The sequence below is a fragment of the Camarhynchus parvulus genome, chromosome 3 (genome assembly GCF_901933205.1).
Source record: "Camarhynchus parvulus chromosome 3, STF_HiC, whole genome shotgun sequence".
Taxonomy (NCBI): domain Eukaryota; kingdom Metazoa; phylum Chordata; class Aves; order Passeriformes; family Thraupidae; genus Camarhynchus; species Camarhynchus parvulus.
In genome coordinates this window covers 112,608,027-112,621,104 of record NC_044573.1, presented here as the reverse complement: position 1 = coordinate 112,621,104, position 13,078 = coordinate 112,608,027, and the positions used below count along the sequence as shown (strand labels likewise).

The 13,078-nt window shown below is 44.2% G+C and overlaps 1 protein-coding gene across 1 annotated transcript in view; it reads right to left on the bottom strand.

The window, feature by feature from the left end:
- Positions 1 to 13,078, bottom strand: part of DTNB (dystrobrevin beta) — a 182,587-nt gene that overhangs the window by 137,628 nt on the left and 31,881 nt on the right. Inside the window, 3 exon segments of the mRNA XM_030945277.1 lie at positions 3,767 to 3,933; positions 5,573 to 5,678; positions 10,641 to 10,795. Coding sequence (XP_030801137.1) covers positions 3,767 to 3,933; positions 5,573 to 5,678; positions 10,641 to 10,795 — 428 coding nt within the window.

Here is a 13,078-nt window from a genome sequence, read left to right as displayed (position 1 = left end):
GTACAGGTGACACAGGGATTGTACAGGTGAGAGGGGACTGCACAGGGGAGAGGGGATTGCTGGGGGACAACACAGGAGAGATGGGATTGTACAAGTGAGATGGGATTGCACAGGTGACACAGGGATTGTACAGGGGAGAGGGGATTTCTGGGGAAAAACAGGGGAAATGGGATTGCACAGGTGAGGGGACAGCACAGGGGAAATGGGATTGCTGGGGAACAACACAGGGGAGAGGGGATCGCACAGGGGAGCCTGGGATTTCTGGGGAACAAGCACAGGTGAGGGGGGATGGCTGGGGAACAACACAGGTGAGACAGGGATTGCTGCACAGGTGAGATGGGATTGCTGGGGAACAACACGGGTGAGCCTGGGATTGCTGCACAGGTGAGCCCCACGATTTCTGGGGGAACAAGCACAGGTGAGCCTGGGATTGCTGCAGGAACAAGCACAGGTGAGTACAGGAATGTGTTCCCCGTTGACAGAGTGACAAAACTGTCCTTTGTGCCCTTAAAAAGGAAAGAAGCCCACAAGTTTCTCTCCTCAATTAGGTGAAAAGGCATCCCATAGGACCTGGGGGACTTCACCTCAAACATAAGGATAGCCAACTGGACAGAAAACAAATTGCCTGAGCAATTTACCAGAAAGAGAACAAAGAAATTAATGGCTTTTGTGAGGTGTTTTACCTGGGGCAAGGACCTCGTGCACCTGGCTCAGTTTTTCTCTGTTATTTTGCCTTTTATTAAAACCTCTTTGTTTCCACCACTGCCACAGAAGCCATCCTGCTGATTTCATGCCTTCTGAGGTATAATATATTTTATCTATATATATATAATATATATTTTATGCCTAGCTGAGCTGTCTTGGGTGTGAAACAGATCTCCAAGAGCTTATGAGAGCTGGCTCAAAGAGCCCCGAATTTCAGAACTCCTGGGGGCAGCAGCACAGGTGAGGCCTGGAAGGAAGGGCAGGGCAGGCACACACACCTGGGACAGGCAGCAAAGGGCACGGGAGCACAAATGGGGAAACCTGTGCCCTGGGGAACGAGCCCTGGGAGCCTTCGGAGGGCTCTGCTGGGGGAAATGGAGAGTTTCAACAAAATGATGGAAGACCAGGAGGCAAACCAATTACCTGGGGGCTCTCTGAGGACTGAATCCCATCCCATTAAGGGATTCTGACATCGCTCTCTGAACACACAGGGGGCATTCTGAGGGCAGGAAGAGCCACTTGCCAAGGCGGGGCAGTGCTGGGACAGGCAGGGGTGACTCTATCTCCTTTTGCCCTCAGTGGTGCTGAATTATTGTTGTCACTGCTGGAAATGAAGGGCTGGGGCTAATTTCAAGCTAAGAACAATTTATTGCTTAGATAAATATTAATCTCAGGGGCTGTGAGATTTTAGAGGATTTTTTTTAGGGAGATTTTAGCATTTGGCTACAGTTTCTTCACCAGAGGCAATATGTAACTTTCTAATCAACAGGCAGCTGCCACGGGATTTATTTTACTTTTTTAACCTATCACTTTTACCTCCTCCTGCTGCACTATGGGTACTTTCATCTAATGGGCTTCTAACCCACAGGCTTTTATTGTAATTTATCAACTCTCAGTTTATTCCATACAACCACACCCCTGCATTACAAACCCTTCACCATTTTACCCAGCACCAGAATATTTAAGGGATATTCTTACTTACAACTACAGAAACACACATTTTTGATTTTTCTGCTAAATGTCTGTGTATTGTATTTTTACCTTGTATTTTTACATTTACATTTTTACATTAATCTAAGTGTCTTCCAAGGCTACAGATTAAACTGTTTTGAGTCTGTAGAAGTTTTTTTATTTATTTTTCGATTCTCACACTAAATTGGATCACCAGGGTTGGTGATCCTGGGTCCTGGGCCTTCACAATCCAGTTTCTCACTTATTTAAGGCATATTCTTACTTACAACTACAGAAACACACATTTATGATTTTTCTGCTAAATGTCTGTGTATTGTATTTTTACCTTGTATTTTTACATTTACATTTTTACATTGATCTAAGTGTCTTCCAAGGCTACAGATTGAACTGTTTAGGGTCTGAAGAAGTTTTTGTTGTTCTGATTCTCACACTAAATGGCCTCACAGGATTGGTGATCCTGGGTCCTTGGCAATGCTGGTGACACCCACAGGAATGACCAAAAAATGGGGTTTAAATCCCATACTGACTTACAAAATTAATTCTGAAAATGCTGCTGTGCTCAATGAGCTCCCAGCAGCAGCATGGAACCCTGGGGATGGTCTTTTCCAACCCTAACAATTCCATAATGCCACGGACATGGGAGCTCAGACATCAGCTGCAGCTCCTCCTGCTGCTCTCCCTCACTGACACCCCAGGAAAGGGCAAGCCCTGGCTAATTACTGCTCTGGAATTAATTACCATTATTAATTATTAATTACAGTTATTAATTCCTGCTGCTGTACAACACTCCAGAGTGCAACTGGGACCAGCTCCCAAGGGACACTCAAATGAAAATTCAGATTGATAGTGGCTCAAATAGGAGTTACATTAACACCATCAGTGCCTGGCAATTAGTGATAATTGATAATTAACACCAGTTACTACCATGGGGTCAGTTCCTGCTGATGTCCAGCCTGCCCTGGAGGTGCAGCCTCATTCCTTCCAGGCCCTGGGGTTTTTATTTATCAGCCCCCAGCTCCATCCTGGGGAGCAGCAGATGGTGTGGAGGCCCTGGAGAGCCTCTGGACCCCAGGGAATGGGCACCTGGTCATCCCAATATCACCAAATCCTGAAAGGGTTTGTGCTGGAAGGGACCTTAAAGCTCACCTCGTTCCAGCCCCTCTGCTTTAATGCCTTTGAAATCCTACAAAAATCACAGTTTGGTTTTGTATCACTGACTGACCCCACAGAGAATTTAAATTATGCACACAGATGTGATGACTCCAAACTCAAACCCCTCGTTTCCCTAAACTAATTCTTCACCTGCTGAAAACCTCCACATTTACTTCTCTCTGAATTTGTTCATTTGAGGGACTCGTCAGGGCCTGGAGGGACAGACACAGGGAATAGCTCCCATTGCCACAGGGCAGGGCTGGGTGGGAGATTGGGAATTGGGAATTGTGCCCTGGCAGGGTGGGCAGGCCCTGGCACAGGGGGCCCACCCTGGGTCCCTGGCAGTGCCCAGGGCCAGGCTGGACACTGGCACACCCTGGCACAGTGGCAGTGTCCCTGCCATGGCAGGGGTGGCACTGGGGGGGCTCTGAGCTCCCTTCCCACCCATCCCAGTTAGGATCCTGGCATCCCAAGGTGCTGCTGCCTGCGATGGCTCCGGGCTGGGCTTCTCATTCTCAGCACCCAAATCCTGTGGGGTGCAGATCTGGGGGGTTCAAGGGAACAACTGAGCTCTGGGGAGATCCTGGAGCCCCTGGCAGGGCCTGAAGGGGCTCCAGGAGAGCTGCAGAGGGACTGGGGACAAGGCATGGAGGGACAGGAGCCAGGGAATGGCTCCCACTGCCAGAGGGCAGGGCTGGGTGGGATCCTGGGAATTGGGAATTGTTCCCTGGCAGGGTGGGCAGGCCCTGGCACAGCGGTGCCGCCCCTGGGTCCCTGGCAGTGCCCCAAGGCCAGGCTGGACATTGGGACACCCTGGCACAGTGGCAGTGTCCCTGCCATGGTGCCCTGGAGGAAGCCCTGACCCAGGAGCAGTGCCCTGGCCACACGCAGTGCCCTGACCCAGGAGCAGTGCCCTGCCCCATGAGGAAGGCCTTACCCACGAGGAGTGCTCCTTCATCTGGTGCTGGTTGCTGTGGGGGCCGCTGGCATGGCCCCTCCAGAAGCAGCTCTGGCACAGCTGGTAGTTGTGGCACTGCTGGCAGCGGTACCTGAAGCCCATCATGCTCTCACAGTGGCAGTACGAGCACTCCACGGGGTGGAAGACTGCGGGAAACACAAAGGAAAGAAAACTTTCCGTGGATTTTTGGTAAACCCTGATTTCCTGATGAGGGGAAGGAATAACAATAACCCAAATCCTGATTTCCTGATAAAATACAAAACCCTGATTTCCTGATGAGAGGAAAGAATAAAAATAACCCAAACCTTGATTTCTGGTAAAGGGAAAGGAATAACAATAACCCAAACCCTGATATCCTGATGAGAGGAATAAAAACAAACTGATTTCCTGATGAGGGGAAGGAATACCAATAACCCAAAATACAAACCCCTGATTTCCTGACAAGAGGAAGGAATAAAAACAACCCAAACTCTGATTTCCTGATGAGGGGAAGGAATAAAAATAACCCAAACCCTGATATCCTGAAGAGGGGAAGGAATAAAAATAACCCAAACCCTGATATCCTGAAGAGGGGAAGGAATAAAAATAACCCAAACCCTGATATCCTGAAGAGGGGAAGGAACACCAATAACCCAAAATACAAAACCCTGATTTCCTGACAAAAGGAAGGAATAAAAATACCAAACCCCGATTTCCTGATGAGAGGAATAAAAACAACCCAAACTCTGATTTCCTGATGAGGGGAAGGATACACAATACTAAACCCTGATTTTTTGAAGACAATTTATGAAGGGAAATAATTATAATAACCCAAACCTTGAAATCCCAATGAGGGGAAAGAGTAACAATAGCCCAGGTTTTTTTTTTTTTGTCTTTTCTTGCTTTGGGTTTTTTGGTTGTTTTGTTGGTTTTCTGTTTGCGGTTTTTATTTTCTGCTGTTGTTGTTTCCTTGGGTTTTGTTGGTTTAGGTTTTTATGGGGGTTGTTTGTTTAGGATTTTGTTTGTGGGTTTTTTCCTTGTGGTATTATTTCTGTTTTCATTTTTCTGCAAGGGCCAAAGTTTCACTTTGGATAGGAAAGAGCCCAGAGAAGGGGAGCAGCCCAGCTGGTCCCCTCCTGCTCCTGGCTGCTGCCAGGGAACGCCAGGATCAAACCAGGATCCCCTTTTCCTGGAGTCCATCCAACATTTTAACCAGATCCACCTCCTGGTGAGGACTTGACCCCAGGAAATTGCCACCATCACAATTCATTTAAAAATCCCAGGATCCCTGAGGCTGGAAAATCCCTCCCAGCCCATCCAGTGCCAGCTGTGCCCAGTGCCCACCTTGTCCCCAGCCCAGGGCACTCAGTGCCACATCCAGGTGACACCTGCAGGGATGGGCACTGCAAACCTCCCTGGGCAGCCCCTGCCAAGGCCTGAGCACCCTTTCCATGCAGAAATTCCTCCTGGTGTCCACCCTGAGCCTGCCCTGGCCCAGCCTGAGGCCATTTCCCCTTGGCCTGTCCCTGTTCCCTGGGAGCAGAGCCCGACCCCCCCTGGCTGTCCCCTCCTGGCAGGGACTTGTGCAGAGCCACAAGGTCCCCCCTGAGCCTCCTTTGCAGCCTCAGGAACATTCAGAGAATGTCATTTGTTCCCCCCTAGCTAAAACCCACGGGCTTTGCACACCCAGCCAGTCCCCATCCCACACCCCAGGAACGTGCCCCCCCAGCTCTGGGACGCCCCCAGGACATGAAGGCACAAGGGCACAGCATCCCCAGGCCCCCAGCAGGGAAATATTGCATTTACCATTTTCGACGTGGGCCAGTCTGTGCATGAGGGGCAGCCACACAAGGCACTGGGGAGGAGGGTCAGCCATCAGCGTGTCCAGGAACATGTTCAGCATCACCTTCTTCTGCAGGGAGAGCACAGGCCGCATGGAGGGCGCAGCAAAGAGCGCTTCCCACCGCCAGCGCTCCTCCAGCCCCCGCAACTTCTCTGTGACATTTGCTGAGAAATCCCTTGGCCAGGGCTGTCCTCCTGAGACAAAGCCTCAGCTTCTCCATGGTTCGCTTTCCTGGGATGTGGCCTGGAGATTGTTTATCCAAACGTGTGAATTGTTTTTAATTCACGGCCAATCACAGCCAGCTGTGTCACTCCCTGAGTCTGGGTTTTTATTGCCATTCTTGTCTAGCCTTCTGATGAAGCCTTTCTCTTTTTTTAGTATAGTTTTAGGATATAATATAATATAATATAATATAATATAATATAATATAATATAATATAATATAATATAATATAATATAATATAATATAATATAATATAATATAATATAATATAATATAATATAATATAATATTAAAAATAATTTAATGTTAAAGAAATTTATATATTATATCTATTTAATATTTATTATAAATAATATCTAATACCTTTTAAATCATCGTAATAAGATATAATATAATATTATTATTTTAATAATGAATTAATTTTAATATTTATTATAAATTTAATACTTTAATTTATTTATAAATATTTAATATTTTAAAATTTTAATATTATAAATAATATATAAATAAATATAATAAATAAAAATAATAAATATAATATAATATAATATAATATAATATAATATAATATAATATAATATAATATAATATAATATAATATAATATAATATAATATAATAATTTTAATAAATAATTTAATGTTTTAATATTGAAGATATTAATATATAACTATATCAATATTTAATATTTATTTTGATAAATAATGATCTAATACTTTTAAAATTTTCATCGTTAATAAGATATAATATAATATTATTATTTTAATAACTGAATTAATTTTAATATTTATTTATTTAATATTTAATACTTTAATATTTATTTATTTAATATTTAATTTGATATTTTAATATTTTAAACATTTTAATATTTTTATAATTAAGATATAATATAATGAAATATAATATAAGAAATATAATATAATGTAATATAATATAATATAATATAATATAAATAAATAAATAATAAATATAATATAATATAATATAATAATTTTAATAAATAATTTAATGTAATAGAAGATATAATATATAATAAAATATTTAATATTTATTGATAAATAATATTAATACTTTTAAAATTTTCATCGTAATAAGATAAAATAATAATTATTTAATATAATTAATTTTAATATTTATTTATTAATATTTAATACTTTAATATATATAATATTTAATTTGATATTTTAATATTTTTAACATTTAATAAAATAAATAATAAAAAAAATAATATAATATAATATAATATAATATAATATAATATAATATAATATAATATAATATAATATAATATAATATAATATAATATAATATAATATAATATAAAACAATTCGAATAAATAATTTAATATTTTAATATGGAAGATATTAATATTTAACTATATCAATATTTAATATTTATTTTGATAAATAATAATTTAGTAATTTTAAAATTTTCATCATTAATAAGATATAATATAATAATTTTAATAACGAAATTAATTTTTAATATTTATCTATTTAATATTTAATACTCTATTCAATATTTATTTATTTAATATTTAATTTGTTATTTTAATATTTTTATATTTTAATTTTTTATAATTGAGATATAATATAATATAATATAATATAATATAATATAATATAATAATTTTAATAAATGATTTAATATCGTAATATGTAAGATATTAATATTTAACTATATCAATATTTAATATTTATTTGGATAAATAATAATTTAATAATTTAAAAATTTTCATCATTAATAAGATATAATATAATACGATAATTTTAATAACTAAATTAATTTTTAATATTTATTTACTTAATATTTAATACTTTAATATTTATTTATTTAATATTTAATTTATTTTAATATTTTTAATATTTTAATATTTTTTAAATTAAGATATAATATAATGTAATGGAATGTAATGTAATGAAATATAATATAATATAATAACTTTAATAAATAATGTAATAATTTTTAATATCTAATGTCTAAATATTTTAATATTTTATTTGATACTTTATTTAATATTTACTTAATATTTTGATAGTTTTTGTATTTTAATAGTTTTTATAATTAATAAGATATGATATAACATAATGTAGTATGTTATATTATATTATATTATATTATATTATATTATATTATATTATATTATATTATATTATATTATATTATATTATATTATATTATATTATATATGTTACATTACGTTACATTACGTTACGTTACATTATATTATATTATATTATATTATATTATATTATATTATATTATATTATATTATATTATATTATATTATATTATATTATATTATATTATATTATATTATATTATATATTATATATTATATGTTACGTTACGTTACATTACATTACATTATATTATATATTCTATATTACATCATATCATATCATATCATATCATATCATATCATATCATATCATATCATATCATACCATACTATTAACCCAGCCTTCTGAGACCTTGCAGTCCGATTCTCATCCCTCACCCCGTCCTGGGGCCCCTCACGACATCAGTGCTCCAGTTGTGCCTGCCAGGAATACTCCTGTGCTGCCACAGCCATGGAGTCAGGGATGGCTGGGGTGCCAAGGGACCTTAAACAGCCCCGAGTGCCCCCCTGCCATGGCAGGGACACCTCCCAGTGCCCCGGATCGCTGGCAGTGCCCAGGGCCAGGCTGGGCTGTGGGCTTGGAGCGCCTGGGACAGTGGGAGGTGTCCCTGCCATGGACCCTGCGTGGGATTTAATCTCCCTCCCAGCCCAAACCAGTCCGGCATTCTGAGAACATTTTTAATGAGAGGAATTTACACTTTTTAAGCCCCAATGTCCAGCCTGGCCTTGGGCACTGCCAGGGATCCAGGTTGGGCACCCTGTGCCAGGGCCTGCCCACCCTGCCAGGGCACAATTCCCAATTCCCAATATCAGATGTAAATCTGGAGCCTCACTGATTCTGAAATCAAAGGCTGTTTCCTACTGTGCCATATTCCAAACATGCTAATTGCTAATTAACTTATATTTAGTCACTATAAATTTTACATCAAATGCTGCAGAAATGTTTCTGCTGGAGCATCATCATGCCCAGAGTCTAAACATTTAATTTTAGGCCCAAAATCAATCAAGTTCATGTTTACAGTTGATTTTGGGATTAGTTATATTATTTACATTACCTCAAACGAGAAACAAATCATTGGAACAATTAAAATGCACCTGCAATGGATTTAAAAATAAACTGGTGCACAGAAGGTGTTTACTTTGAACAGATCCTGGAAGTGACTTGTTAAACTAATTGTCTTACACAGTGAAAAGGCTTTGAAAAATCAAGGGGAAATAGTGAAAATGGCATGGTTTGTGTTTTGGGGAAGGAATGAGTCATTCCTGGTGCTCTGATGGGGAACAGGGGAGGCCCTTCAAGGAGGGGAATCAACTGAAATGACAGAAAATCCTTCAGTTGCTTATTTTGGACTGTTTCAAAGTGCTTGGGTTGTACAGGGGAGCTCAGTGACCCCCAGCCCCGATGCCCTGGGAACCCCGAATCCCAAATCCTGAATCCCACATCCCAAATCCCACATCCCAGACCCCTAATCCTGAATCCCAAATCCCAGATCTCTAATCCCAGATCCATAATCCCTGATTCTTGACCTCAGATGCCTGATCCCAAATCCCAGATCCCCAATCCCCAAATCCCTAATCCCCAATCCCAGACCCCAAACCTCAGATCCCAAATCCCCCATCCCTGACCCCCAATGCCCGATCCCAGACCCCAAATCCCAGATCCCCAATCCCAGACCCCAAATCCCTGATCCCAAATCCCAGATCCCCAGTCCCAGACCCCAAACCCCTGATCCCAAATCCTGAATCCCTGATCCCAAATCCCAGACCCCAAATCCCTGATCCCAAATCCTGAATCCCTGATCCCAAATCCCAGACCCCAAACCCCTGATCCCAAATCCTGAATCCCTGATCCCAAATCCCAGACCCCAAATCCCTGATCCCAAATCCCAGACCCCAAATCCAAAATCACCAATCCCTGATCCCCAACCCCAAATCCCCAATCCCAAACCCCAAATCCCCAATCCCAAACCTCAAATCCCCAATCCCCAACCCCAGACCCTCAATCCCCGATCCCAAATCCTCAACCCCCAAATCCTCAACCCCCAAATCCCCAATCCCAGACCCCAAAACCCCAAATCCCCAATCCCAGACCCCAAAACCCCAAACCCCCAATCCCAAACCCCCAAATCCTCAACCCCAATCCCCAACTCCAGACCCCAACTCCCCAGTCCCAGACCCTAAACCCCCAAATCCCCAATCCCAGATTCCAAATCCCCGATCCCCAATCCCCAATCCCAAACCCCAAATCCCCAATCCCAAATCCCAGACCCCAAATCCCCAATCCCAAACCCCAAATCCCCAATCCCAGATTCCAAATCCCCAATCCCCGATCCCCAATCCCAAATCTCCAATCCCCAACCCCAAATCCCCAATCCCTGATCCCCAATCCCAAACCCCAAACCCCCAATCCCAGCCCCAAATCCCCAACCCCAAATCTCAGACCCCAAATCCCCGATCCCAAATCCCAGACTCCAAATCCCCAATCTCAGACCCCAAATCTCCAATCCCAGACCCCAATTCCCCAATCCCAGATCCCCAAATCCCCAATCTCAGACCCCAAATCTCCAATCCCAGACCCCAAACCCCAATCCCAGACCCCAATCCCCAATCTCAGACCCCAAACCCCAATCCCAGACCCCAAATCCCCAATCCCAGACCCCAAATCCCCAGATCCCCGTCCCTGACCTGCTGTGGGAAGCAGGTGCGCAGCGAGTGCTCGGTGTAGCCGAAGGAGGGCCCCTCGAACACGGCCGTGGGCAGCTTCAGCACCTCCCGCAGGAACTGCTCAAACTTGGGGAACACCAGCAGCCCGTTGGAATCTGAGATCTGAGAGAAAATATCTGTAAGGAAATACAATAAACCCCAATCAATACGGGGTCACTGCGGGAACGGCGCCCGTGCACCCCGAGGGCTTTCCCTGAGCGGGGCCCGGAGCAGCGCTGCTGCCGGGGCAGGAATGACCCAGGCCAGGGCTCCCGGTCCCCGGTTCCTCCATCCCATGCCATCCCATGCCATTATCCCATCCCACCCCATTATCCCATCCCACCCCATTATCCCATGCCATTATCCCATCCCACCCCATTATCCCATCCCACCCCATTATCCATGCCATTATCCCATCCCACCCCATTATCCCGTCCCATTATCCCATCCCATTATCCCATCCCATCCCATTATCCCATCCCACCCAATTATCCCATCCCATTATCCCATCCCACCCCATTATCCCGTCCCATTATCCCATCCCATCCCAGGGATCCCATCCCATCCCATTATCCCATCCCATTATCCTATGGATCCCATCCCATCCCAGGGATCCCATCCCACCCTATTATCCCACCCCATTATCCCATCCCATGCCATTATCTCATCCCACCCCATTATCCCATCCCATTATCCCATGGATCCCACGCCATCCCATCCCATCCCATCCCATTCCATGGATCCCATGCCATGCCACGGATCCCATCCCATTATCCCAACCCATTATCCCATCCCACCCCTGCTCCCATCCCATCCCATGCCATCCCATCCTATCCCATCCCATGGATGCCATCCTATCCCATTCCATCCCATGGATGCTATCCCATCCCATTATCCCATCCCATTATCCCATCCCATTATCCCATCCCTTTATCCCATTATCCCATCCCTTTATCCCATGGATCCCATCCCTTTATCCCATGGATCCCATTCCACCCCATCAGTGCAGGGGAAGCTCCTGCCCTGCACCAGCTGGGACAGGAAGGGAGCAGAGCAGGAGAACTCCAGGGGAACTCAGCTGGAACCTGAGCCTACAGAACCCCCAGAGTGGAACACAGCTGGAACCTGAACCTGCAGAACCCCCAGAGTGGAACACAGCTGGAACCTGAACCTACAGAACCCCCAGAGTGGAACACAGCTGGAACCTGAACCTACAGAACCCCAGAGTGGAACACAGCGGAGCCACAGAACCCCAGGAGGGGAAAACTGGAACCTGAACCTACAGAACCCCCAGAGTGGAACACAGCTGGAACCTGAACCTACAGAACCCCCAGAGTGGAACACAGCTGGAACCTGAGCCTACAGAACCCCCAGAGTGGAACACAGCTGGAACCTGAACCTACAGAACCCCAGAGTGGAACACAGCTGGAACATGAACCTACAGAACCCCAGAGTGGAACACAGCTGGAACATGAACCTACAGAACCCCCAGAGTGGAACACAGCTGGACCCTGAGCCTACAGAACCCCCAGAGGAGGCTCCAGAGTGGAACAGGGCTGTGCCAGTGCCAGAGCTGGCAGAGCTCCAGGGAAATGCCCACTGAGGGCACGGGGGATGGCAGGGGCACCACAGCCCAGGATCCCTGAGGCTGGAAAATCCCAGCTGTGCCCAGTGCCCACCTTGTCCCCAGCCCAGGGCACGCAGTGCCACATCCAGGTGACACCTGCAGGGATGGGCACTGCAAACCTCCCTGGGCAGCCCCTGCCAAGGCCTGAGCACCCTTTCCATGCAGAAATTCCTCCTGGTGCCCACCCTGAGCCTGCCCTGGCCCAGCCTGAGGCCATTTCCCCTTGGCCTGTCCCTGTTCCCTGGGAGCAGAGCCCGACCCCCCCTGGCTGTCCCCTCCTGGCAGGGACTTGTGCAGAGCCACAAGGTCCCCCCTGAGCCTCCTTTGCTCCAGGCTGAGCCCCTTCCCAGCTCCCTCAGCCCCTCCTGGGGCTCCATTCCCTTCCCAGCTTCACCAGGAGCTGTTGCAAGCCAAGGGCACCGAGCTCATCCCCAGGCACTGCACAGCTGGGAAGGGGAATCAGATCCCATTTTGGATCTGGGACATTGGGAATTGGGAATTGTGCCCTGGCAGGGTGGGCAGGCCCTGGCACAGGGTGCCCACCCTGGATCCCTGGCAGTGCCCAAGGCCAGGCTGGACACTGGCACACCCTGGCACAGTGGGAGGTGTCCCTGCCATGGCAGGAGTGGGATTTAATTGGGGTGGGATGTAATTGGGGTGGGATGTAATGTCCCTTCCAGCCCAAACCGCTCTGGCATTCTGAGCACATTTGTGATGAGAGGAGTTTGCCCTTTTCCAGCAGCTCTGTGGGGACAAACGTGCTCCTGAGAGCAAAGAGGGGCCGAGCAGACGG